At 36.4% G+C, this 12,449-nt stretch overlaps 2 protein-coding genes across 2 annotated transcripts; one reads left to right on the top strand and one right to left on the bottom strand.

The window, feature by feature from the left end:
- Positions 1 to 566: 566 nt before the first annotated feature.
- LOC134805256 (alpha/beta-tubulin-N-acetyltransferase 9) lies at positions 567 to 1,553 on the bottom strand. The gene is made up of 4 exons (XM_063778569.1): positions 1,420 to 1,553; positions 1,183 to 1,292; positions 1,042 to 1,098; positions 567 to 910 (listed from the first exon to the last, which is right to left on the bottom strand). The coding sequence occupies exons 1-4, from the start codon at positions 1,494 to 1,496 to the stop codon at positions 570 to 572; spliced, it is 585 nt and encodes a 194-aa protein (XP_063634639.1). The 5' UTR covers positions 1,497 to 1,553; the 3' UTR covers positions 567 to 569.
- A 1,902-nt stretch (positions 1,554 to 3,455) lies between these two features.
- On the top strand, positions 3,456 to 10,659 carry LOC134804480 (uncharacterized). The gene is made up of 4 exons (XM_063777528.1): positions 3,456 to 3,585; positions 3,727 to 4,085; positions 4,619 to 4,805; positions 7,465 to 10,659. Exons 2-4 carry the CDS (start codon positions 3,736 to 3,738, stop codon positions 7,723 to 7,725), a joined length of 798 nt encoding a protein of 265 aa, XP_063633598.1. The 5' UTR covers positions 3,456 to 3,585; positions 3,727 to 3,735; the 3' UTR covers positions 7,726 to 10,659.
- Positions 10,660 to 12,449: the final 1,790 nt, after the last annotated feature.

The following is a 12,449-nucleotide window of genomic DNA, read 5'->3' as shown; positions in this document are numbered from 1 at the left end:
TTAACTTTTAAGACATATAGGTATTTACTACGGAATTTCTGATGGACATTTAAAACTCTATTAAAATTGCGACTGCATGATAGGTACAACAAAAACAATACAAAACACTTGTAGCAATTAAATGAAAGTTCGCAGTTGCTATTGCCAGCATTAGCTAAGAGAAATTTGCTATAGCTAAAAAGGCACTTGAATCGAATATAATTTCTAAATACAACTACAAATAACACTTGCTATTAAGAGACAATTCGCAGTTGCAACAATTGATATTGTTAGAATATAGATTAAAACACAATAGGACAAATTTGTTACAAATAACAAATATGACCCTAACCTGCAACTCTGTGAGTGCAACATGGATGAATGATAATGTATAAAAAAAAAATATCTTCGGCCTTCACACCGTGCCACACCATATAACCATGCTATTTTGCTGTTATCAAAGTAAAGATAGGATGATGAAACATATATTTAATGTGAACATGTTAATGTGATGATACAAACCAGACTGTAGTGGCCTGGCTTTGGAATGTAGTGGCTATTCTTTCAAGGAAAACACACAGTACATAATGTTAATGTGGTTGTATTTGATACAAATATTGTTTCTGTAACCATTCAGTCCACTCCTCACTTACAGCCTTTGCTAGTGTCACTTCTTCAAATACATCACTTCTAGATATTTCTTCAAACCCTAACTTTTGAAACATTGCAATACTTATTAAATTCTTCATTGATATTTTGGCTTCAAAATGTTTGAGGTTTATATCTTTGATTCCATACAATAACATGAGAATGACAGCTTCCCATCCTAGCCTTTTACCCCTGGCCGTCTTTTCAGCTATCATTATTTCTATTTCTCCTGTTGAAGAGTCAGAGTCTTTTATAAATATATTTGTGTCTCCGATCATTGCACCTGTAACAATTCAAGAGGCTGTATTGGTAGCAGTGGGGATTCATAGGTTCCAAGGTTAGTCCCATATCTAATAAAAGTAACACAGTACATTTACTCAATCTCTCAACCTTTTTATACATAGAGAAACTTACTTATTTCATCACCATCCTTGATGAACTTGACCTTATCCAGGATGATGAAAGTGCATTCTGCGGATGTAAAATCATCAGATTAATGGCACATTGTAAGAGGTTGGGCACAATGCAGTGAAGCACATTAAGTAACGCCCATACTATCTTCATCTTCTCTCCAGGATATTTGCATTTCGTACTCTTGCTCCAGTGATAAAGGTTCTGATGCCGTGAGCATCTGAAGCTCTTCAGATTTCATCCATAAATGGTATCTGAAAGTTGTTAGGGGTTGTATAGTAAGCAAAAATGCCTGCATAAAATCATAAGAATACAATGTTTTAGTAAAGCCAAGCTCATGACATGACAACCAGTTTTAAATATATGTAAATACCTACTTACTTTTCTACATGAAGCTCCCTATACGGCACTAATACGACATGTTCTCCAAGTATTTTTATATTACGGTTTAACTTCATTTTTCCAATTTCAAGAACCAATATAAATAAAATAGAAACAGCAATTTACAACACAAGAATACACAAGTACCAATAGTACCATCAGTGTTGCCAACTCGGATTTTGAAAAAATGCTAGACTAATGTCTAGATTATGCCAAAATTATGCCAAAGTTTTTTGAAATATGCTAAAAAAATGCTAAAATGTCACTTGAAAATAGACACTTAAAATAATATGGTGTCTAAAAATATTCACTAAAAAACACCGTACTTTGTCAGTAGAAAAAGGCCCTAAATTCAAATTTTCTATGGCATGATCCGCATGATAATCCTTCGCGCCTACTTTTTTTAAAATTTTTGTCGTTTTTGTTTACTAACGGAAATTGCTTGACAGACTATAGTTACGACGGTTACGAGATACGTAGTATCTTCTTAGTAGTTTGTGGTTACGAGTCTGCTGTTGTTTGGCAATATAGGCTGGCCATAGAAGCACGGAATTTTCATTCGGTATACATGTTTCGTTTGCACCAGGGATGTAACGGATGTGGTTTTATCGGAACCGAAAACGGAAACAGATGTTTTCAATTTAGTTTAACGGAACCGAAAACGGAAACGGAACCGAAAACGGAAACGGAACCGAAAACGGAACCGGAACCAGAATCGGAGCCTGACTTTTTAACGATGTAGTCGTTTTCCCCTTTCTAGAATAAACCTTTAGACAAAGTTTACACTTAGCCGTGTCCCCACTAACTTCATCAAAATAGTTCCATATCGAACTTGATTTCGGCTTCATTGTGTGTTTTTTTACACACTAACATCATTCACCACACACACTACACACAGTCAGTAGTCAATACGATTTTAATTTTAATAAAATAATAAACGATATTTCTATTTCTAATAAACACGAATAAAACAAAGTATACAAACTAACAACAAATTAGCGTAGCACGTGGCAAGCGGGGCGATGAGCGAATGACTGGTATGAACCTGTTTGTTTTTGATGTACGCCGCCGCCGCGCGAAGCATTGACATCCGTTATAACTTCCGTTTCAAACATAACGGAACCGGAACAGAAACGGATGTGTAATACCAAACGGAAGTTCCGCCTTAACGGAAACGGAACCGGAGCTCCATAACATCCCTGGTTTGCACCTGTCATTCCGTACGGAAAATTCCGTGCGTCTGTGGCCAGCCTTATTATTGACCAAGTGAGCTCGAAATGCGAGCAAAGCTTCTCCGTTTCAGGCATATAACCGCGAACATCGAAAATAGAAATTTTCCAGCAACTATATCTCTGTCAATCTAATTATGCCTTAATTGGAGTAAAAGAGGTAGTTGCTCGAAATTTTCAGTATCGACGTTCGTGGTAGGCCCTCTGTAAATGTATGTAGGTAAATACCTACAAGATCAGTGAAGGCCAGTTCAGATGGAACAATTTTCGCCCAACCTGATTAAATTTTCTGATCAAATCTGCAAAACGGAACTCAAATATGTCAATCTACGAAAAAATCAAAGGTCAATTTAACTGAATTTATTTGCCATTTCAAAAAAAAACATATAGTCCGTCGACGTCCATCCGCCCACAAAAGTCAAAATTCATATGAAAATATGAACCACATAAGGCGATGGCGCATATTGTTGCTGCCAAGTTGGTGCAAACCTGGCTTAGGCTAAATTATGCTAAAAAATATGCCAGATGCTAAATGGAAAATTTTGGTGCCAGGGTGAGTGAAATTATGCCAGATCTGGCATCATTTATGCCAAGTTGGCAACACTGAGTACCATTAACAAACAATCTATATCAAAGACAATATAAAAGCCGTAACACACTATCGCACCGCACCGCGACCTTGGTGCGTCGCACCCATAAGTGAGAGCGAGAAGGAAATAACATAAGAAAGATAGATATGGGTCTTGGGTGTGGGTATTTTGTCTATAGTACTCTCTATTTTATCTATTATCTGTGCGTAAACACTTGTCAAGTTGTCAGTAGGTAAAGTTGCGAAACTTGTAAAGAAAGTTATTTTGTTTGTTGTCCTAGATTCATATAAGAACGCATTAGTTCTAAAATATAAATTTCGTGTTACTAGGAAGTTACGCTTTGTAAGGTAAGTAGATTCATCTTTAGCATATTAGCAAGTTGCCCAATCATTTGCAGGATCACACCTATTTTTATAGTAAATCGTTATCTTTTTCTATTACTCACTGATGTCAGTGTTTATGGTCCAATTAGTTACATTTGTTTTCAGGTAATCATAATGAATCAGTACGTAATCGAGAAACGCCTGTGCATATGTTACGGGATGCTGGCGCTGCTGCTCACGATAGCGGTGGTCTTCGTCGCCATCCCTTTTAACCATTGGCGCACGACGCTTAATGTCTGTCCAGGGAACTATTTTGAGAACACTAATTGTGGATGTATATTTTATGGCGTCACTACATATAGAAACTTTAATGGGGGCCACCACTCCAGGTGCATGTATGCCACTTTGGCACCGGTACCTATATTAATATATGCTATAATCATGGCTCTGTTTCACATGTACAGAGTTTGTATAAACAATGTTGGCAGATATGAGGATGAAAAGTCTGCCTCTATGCAGGAAATGTGAGTGAAAATATTATTCAATTATTGTTATCACAAAATACTAAGAAGGGGTCATCCATTAATTACGTCACACGTTTAGGGGGAGGGAGGGGTCAAGAAATGTGACATGTTGTGACATGGGGGAGGGGGGAGTCACAAACATTGTGACGTCACTTTAACTTCATCAGTAACCGAAAATTAATATATATTTTTTTATTCACTGTACAGTTAAATAATGAGTTTTTGGAAGTAATTTTCGTTCCTAATTGGTTTTGTGTTATAAAATTACTAATGTTTCTTTTACCAAAACTATATTTTCATAAAAAAAAATAATGCCGAGTTACTATTACTGATTTCGTTGAAAACAAAATTGCCTAAAATGTGACGTCACACCAGGTGGGGAGGGATTTGCAAAATGTGACCAAGTGTGACAAGGAGGGGGGGAGGAGTCAAAAAACCTAGAAATTCGTGTGACGTAATTAATGGATGATCCCGAACTAAGGTTTTAGCCAAATTTAACATTGATATAAAATAAAATTCAAACTATGTTACAGAGAGGGGCAATCAATAGTTGTGACATCAAGGGCTAGAGTGGCCCAACGCAATGATTCTGTAATCTACTGCTGGGTTCCGTCAGCTACTATTGGTGCAATTTTCTGTATTTACAACTTGGTTCATGCAGCTATTATAACAGATGGATTTGTTAAAACCTGTAACCAGTATCGAAGCTACCTTGTCACGGTATTTATTTTTAAATGTCTTATTTTACACTTTATTTACTTATTTTACAGTACACTTTAGTATTCATGCTCCGAGTTAGCACATATATGTTTATCATTCTTTGCTTTCCTACAATAGCATAAAAATAATACATTTTAACACCTTTATTCTGGCAATTTTATGGATAACTAACTATAATGTCTTCCTCCTTCCTCACTTTACTAAGTAAGTATCTAAGTATATAAGTATTTAACACCATGCAAAAAGGGACCAAAAAAGGAAATCTCAACAAATACATAAACTATAGTTTAACAAACAGTCTAAAGTTAATTAGAGGTGTAAAAGTCTAGTAGTCAAAATTGCCTTTGTCAGGTTAGTCATAGCAGCAGTTTTAATTGGACCTAATTTAGCTGTCTTTGTCCAAATAGCATCAGTTAAGTAACCCTTAGTGAACCTTATACTGTTGCAATAAGGGCCAGGATTGTTTAGTTAGCTGCACTGTACAGGGCACACCCACATGGACATCGTGCAATTAAGTGCTGTCAGTTTTTACATTCAAAGGGATATAACAGGATATAGCACAGAACAAGTAGTTGATACAGTGTGGAAATAGTAGTTTGTGTTACAAGGGATCAAAATGATATATTTCCGTCAAGGGCGTACATTGAATCCTGAATGAAGCGATGGATTCTAAGTAGAATCCCTGAGCGTAATGAGGGATTCAAGAGTTAACGCCCAAGACGAAATAATTTTGATACTGTGTGACACATACTGCTTTTCACATCAACTATGAGGAAAATAAAAAAATCTCAGTGTTGACACTACAGTGTTGCCACTTTTTAATTTCTATTCTTTTTTGCCAGGCTGTACATACGATGTTCATAGTTAATTATATTAATATTTTATATTGGCAATGAAATGTCCTTGAACAGAAAAGCCACTTTGATCCCTCCTATCAGGGAAGAAAAATCCATTTTCTGATTAGGTGATGTGAAAACAAATTTTATAGTACTGCACCACTGCAAGAATTTATTCAAAAATAATTGTATCTAGATATTAGGTAATAGAACAGATTTAGAAACAGATAAAAAAAATGGATTCAAAATATTCTGTTATAAGTTTATTAAGCCCACATGAAGCACAATAATGGGCTGATGAGCCTTGAAGAAGGAGACTTGGACTAGTAAACAGATCTCGCCTCATTCTCGCCTGGTTTACAGTAGTAGCAATATTGACCGCGGTATACCTATTTAATTGCTTAATCAAATGGTGCTGTTTGCTATGACAACAAGTTACAATATTTTTGTCACGAATGCCAAACACCAGCCGTTCGGTTGTCGCAACGTGCTTAGTTACGTAAACTTGACACATGCCATTGAAATGTTCATTGTTCAACTAACGCTACATAACAGATTTGAATCTTCATTCTTCAACAGATACATTGACTTTGCCCCTCTTAGCCTTTGCCTGCATTCAATCTTCTATGATATTCTCGTATAACATTTTGCATTTTCTGTAAATATTTTTGCGTAATCAGCCTGTCACGCGGCTGGCTGGCCCGCCTACTAGAACCAGAGGACGTGCGTGTTTCATTATATAATATCCGTGGGATCGAACTTATAAAAACAAATAAAAACTCAAAAATGCACGTTTTCACAGAGATAAGACCTAGATCGATTTATCGCCCCCGAAAACCCCCATATAGCAAATTTCATCGCAATCGTTAGAGGCCTTTCCGAGATCCCCGAAATATATATATAAATAAACAAGAATTGCTCGTTTAAAAGGTATTAGATAAATAATATAATCTATTAGGTATTTCACTAATTAAAGTGAAACTCGCAGAATCAAATCATAAATAAGTTAACTAACATTAATGAATTACCTACTACTTAGCATAGCACCGTTGCTGCCATGTAGTGTGTAGGCATCAGCTAGTGCACCACCGATTAATTAATACTTAATCACTTAAATGTAGATATTCTATTTTACAAAATTAGATAAGGTGCAGGGGTCAATTTCGACTGTGGGGTAATTTCAATTAAATGAAATATCTTCCATGTTTTACATTATTAACTCTAGTGTCATATATGTCCAGATAGCGAAAAAGATGTGTTGTGTGTGACTCTAGTAATAATGTAAAACATGCGAGATATTTCGATTAGTTGAAATTCCCCCGCAGTCGAAATGGTCCCCCTGCACCTTACTCTTATAAGTATATATTACATGAATGCTGATATTTTTACGCACAAATCTTATTTATCACGAGTTATGTCAATTTGATAGGTCACCCGTAGATGACTAGATGATTCCCGTTAGGAATAGGAACCATGGTACCAGAAAGTTACATACACCAAGGGCTTATTACATAAATTCCACCAGTTACCAGTGGTAAAAGTTCCACCAGTAACTAGTGGGAATAACCCAACTGACAACCGCAGTTACCCGTTCCACGTTACCAATATATTGTATTTAAAAATAGAATAAGAAATCTACTTTCACAATCGTTGTAAAACAGAATATTTTTTGGCAATTCGAGACAAAGTATTATTATACATAATTATTAATAATTTATTAACGATCGTTAACAATATGTACATACTTGTAATTTACTTAGCAGACGACTGGACTGAATAAATTTAGTTTTCTTTATTTTGTAACATCAATTAATATGTTGCAGGAACTTCGTGCTGCCGGAGACCAAACAACCGCCATTCACTTCCGTCTCAGCTGTCAAGCTATTTACGATTATATGGACTACATACAGAAAAACCCGAACGGCATAGTCACTCAAGGGGAATATTACATAAACACAGGTTTGCTCCTGCAGTTGGCCATCATAGCCTCCTGGGTGTCGGTAGCCCTTTGGATGGCGGTGGTCGTGTTCACGACCATGCGGGCATATAAGGAGCGTCACGTGCTCACATGCTGCGGGCAGTAATTATTTTTTTGTTCTTATTATTTTCGATAACGGTATAAAGGGGAAATTGTCTGTCTCCTACCGTATTTAAGTCGATTAACCCACAGTCCGTTGGTAAGTGTGGTTCGGGTTTGAAGGTTTACAGTTTGTTAAAGAACCTACCAGCAGATAGTTATCATTTTGTACCAGTCACAATACACTCTTTTTGTTTGGGCAGTCGTGTAAAAAGTATTTACTGCTGTTTCAGAACTGAATGCGAGTGTTAATTGCCTTAAACAGGCTAAACTGACACAGTTTATCTTCGTTTGTCTTTAATGAAGTAATAAGTAACTCATCCAAGAAAGAAATGTAGTGACAGAACAAAAGTTTGTCACAACTACAAAAACACAGTTTACACAGTCGAACAGGTGTAGGTACGTACTTAGTATTTTGAAAATAGAATACATCAACCAAAATTGGCTCATCTAAACAATCTTTAATTTATCTAATTGAACAAAGTTTTAATTATTATTAGCTTTCGTCAATAGATACATCCATAATTTAGACATGTCCAAAAAATACAATAATGAAATACCCTAAAAACTACTACATTCAAATATCCATCACTTAACAAATAATCTTTAATAGAATAAAATCGACTTCTTAAAGCTGTTTGAAATGCCATTGGCTGGTATTTAACTGATCACAAGATATAGTACCTATAATGAATCCACTTCGTCACCTTTTTCTGGTAGCATTTCGTTTCTGTAAGGGTCGCAGTTCTAAGCTAACCTAACCCACTTTTCTAGTAGCTAATCATAGTGGTTTATTTAGTGTAGGTATCACAGTGGTTTTCCGGGTCAAGGTCCGGGCCAATTGACTCATAGGGCCACCCGGGCCACCCCACACTAGCGTCTCCCCAGCGTTGACTATACGCCAACGCTCGGGAGACATTAAAGTGTGGATGGCTGTTACCGAACGCCACGTGCTGACGGAACAGTGTTCATACTTAATAAATAAATAAAAAATATTATTCCATACGATATAATTCGCCCTACACAATAAATAACGCTGAATGTTTTTAAAATGGACCACTTTGAGAAAAGAAGCATTTAATATTTGTAATTGTAAGTTTCCGAAAATCAGGCGATAACCACCCTAATTCCATCATAAAGAATCCTCTTTCGGAATTATCCGACAGTTTTAGACAATCGGAATTACCCGAATCTACTTAATGTTACATTTGAAAACTCATTCAGTGTTTACTGTAGTTTATGTACAAACATTATTGTACAAAAGCGCGATCTACATTGTATTCCAATCTAGTCAGATTGTGCGTGAAAATTTCGTATGGAAACAAACAAAAAGTGTGTTCAATTGAATTCATGACTTAACATATAAGCTTTACTTGTCGTGTTGTGCTTTTTTGCGTCCGTATTTAATAATAAGTTACCGTTAGGTATATCTACTTAAGATAATTAACCACGGGCTTGCATTAGACTTGTCGAGTCACCTATTATGACCACATATCTAATATCTATAATGACAGACTTCTATAATTAGGTAGTTATCACGCAAGGAATTTGTTATTCACCACACCAAGGGGGCGATTTTTGAATTTCGATCGCTCGATTTCGTCATTCGAAAATCTGTGGGAAACGGAGAAATGCTAATTTTAGAAATACGAGCGATAGAAATTGGGAATCGAGTGGTATTCACCACTCGTTTTCAATTCTATAGATGGTCAAGCAATTCTAGTCAGTAAAAAAAGGCGCGAAATTCAAATTTTCTATGAGACGATATCCCTTCGCGCCTACATTTTTCAAATTTGCCGCCTTTTTCTACTGACAAGATCTGCTTGACCAAGTATATTAGTAGAATTTAAATGAGATGAGATATTATTGAACGAAATACACGAAATCGAGCGGTCGAAATTAAAAAATCGGCCCCACTCGTAAAGTTTATGCTTCAGTAAGTGATTCTTTCAACCGAGAAAGTTGCATTTTATCCAAAAGAGTGCCAAAGTATTTTGATGCAAATTTTGAGTTGTTTCCTCGTGTCAAATTTAATAGCGTTCATTCAAATCTAAATTTGTACCTAATGATTTACAGTTTGATTTTTCCTCGCGTTGGTGTGGTGAAATTTTTTATTTCACTCGTATGATGGTGCAGACCCGTGGGCGCTTCCCTTTAAGACGTTCACTGCCGGCAGCTACACTTACATACAGTGTGTTTAGTTAATCGTGTGTCAATTGTTTAGGGTGACGAACTTACGTACCCAATTTCTTTGCCCCCCGGCGCAGTGAATATATGTGTTTATAGTCTGGCTATTCATTTTTTCAGTAGAAGAGCAACAGAATACATGTTTATCCTTTGATTTGGAGTGGAAATGTTCTGATATGAAAGTAGAAACGAATTGTTTTTTCCGTGACATAATCTTTATAATGAATGATTAGCCAGACTACTTTAAGAATTAATTATTCGTATTAAGTATAGACTAAATAACTATGATTTGCCAAACTCATCAGTCAACTATAAAGAGTCCACATCGAATTAGAGGTTATTCCTTAAAGTACGAATTGTATTTTCTAACACTTAGTAATGAAATTTGAACAAATATTACAATTCATATGTAAGAACATTAGGCAAAATCCGTCACAGTCTGCTAGGTATCAGCAGATTGTAATTCGGCAGGCATCTGAACAAATTAGTTAGTTGTCTTCATTAATTTCCTCATTGTCAGTTACTTATATAGCTGTGTGGAATTTTCAAACCCTTTTAATTATTTTACAGCAATGCAATGTTACGTGAAAACCACCGATATATAGTGTATTTTTAGCAATGTAAGTATATGTTATAGTTTTAAGTTGACATTCCATATCCTTGTGCCGTCCAGTAGCTGTAAGGAATTACTTATACAAAGTACCTACCTAAATTATAATACGTATATTAATGCACTTTTTTGTATATTTTTTACTGATGAGTAACACGGGAGTGCATAACTAATAAATTTAAATATACACTACTGTTTGCTTTTTTTTAACCCTACGTAGTTTTACGCGTGCTGACGTAACATCGGATCGGCGGTTTTCTTTGTTCTACGCTGCAGGAATCGAAAATATCTACATTGAATCGAAGACTAACAGAAGTATTTGTTTATATGATGACCGGTCTGGCCTAGTGGGCAGTGACCCTGCTTGTGAAGCCGATGGTCCTGTAAGGGTATTTATTTATGTGATGAGCACAGATATTTGTTCCCGAGTCATGGGTGTTTTCTATGTATACGGGTGTGGCCTGTAATAAGAGCAAAAAATCAAACTGGAGATTCCTTGGAGTACCCAAAGTTACCACCAAGTGGTCCCGATGGTTCAAAATTCTTAATTTAGGAGAAATTTTAATTTAAAGTCAAGTTTAGCAAGCAATGGATTTTCACATTGCTTTACGTTCGCTTATCTGGCGTAAGATGTCATGGTACCGGGACGTCTTGGTACGCGCCTTTTAGTACAATTTATTTTAAAAATGAGTACAGAGAAAAGTAGCTCTTATTATTAGGAAATCGGAACTCATTCAATGTGCAATGACACGTTATGTTTTGTTGACAAACTCAAAAAAACTTTTTTTTCTATGTAATGGAAACAGTTTATAAAATAATTTAATTTCGTAATAAAAACCTCCATAAAACACTTAACTTCATTACCTACCTATTTGAAAAATGCTTTGAACTTTGTCAATATTGACAACTGTCAAGCGAATGCACAACAATTATTTATGTAATCCAATCTTATTTATGATTGAATTAAATGATTGAACGGTGGAGCCAGAAGACGTTCAAACCAAGCTGTTGCACCGCAAACGATTTCCCGATAGGAGGCATACTGACAGTGACATCGTCAACGTTGAACGTAGTGCCACGTTTGCGGGACAACGAGCCTGCCTGTGCCCGGGGCCCGGGACGGCGGTGCAGCCTATCAGCCAGCGTGCAGGCGGTGATATTCGAGTCAGTTGCTGGCGGTATACCAGAGAATACTCCGCAATTTTGGACAACTACCAGTACCAATAAATCAAAATTATGTGTATTCTATTAGATTTGAGGAGAAAAAGTACCTCATACATAATGAAGTCATTTGATAAAATAAGGATACTTAATGATACATCACATCGAAAAAAGAAAAAGCACAAAAGCAATCTATCGGGCAAGATTATGAATGGAAACTGAAAAGTGTTATTCTTATAAATTTGTTAGATGTGTTAATGTAAGTACTTGTGTTATGTAGTTGTTTAAGATTAATAAACGCAGTAACTATACGTGTTTGTTCATTATTTTTTTCTTGGTGATGTAATTATTTACATGAAGCGAAAGATGTAGAGGGATATGCTTAGCCCAATTTCCATCCATGGGCAACTAATCACTATGTGCGATCAGTACAAGTATCTGGGTAGTATGATGCACCATTCTGGGAATGTGGATGCAACATTCAACACCGAATAGCCGCAGCTTGGCTAAAATGGTGAGAAGTGACTGGTGTTACGTGTGACAGAAGAGTGCCGGTCAAACTCAAGGAGGGTCTGGTATACAAAAGTATACTAAGGCCGGTTCTTATGTATGGCAGCGAGACGTGGGCAACGACTCAAAGACACGTAAGTCGCTGAAATGAAGATGCTGAGGTGGATGTGCGGCGTTACCAGGCTTGACAGAATCCATAACGAGTACGTACAAGGAGGCGTAGGCGTGCGCGACATCGCCGATAAAATGCAGGAGACCAGGCT

Source organism: Cydia splendana, chromosome Z (genome assembly GCF_910591565.1).
Source record: "Cydia splendana chromosome Z, ilCydSple1.2, whole genome shotgun sequence".
NCBI classification, from domain to species: Eukaryota; Metazoa; Arthropoda; class Insecta; order Lepidoptera; family Tortricidae; genus Cydia; species Cydia splendana.
The sequence above is the reverse complement of the archived record's forward strand: the minus strand, read 5'-3'. Positions and strand labels throughout refer to the sequence as shown.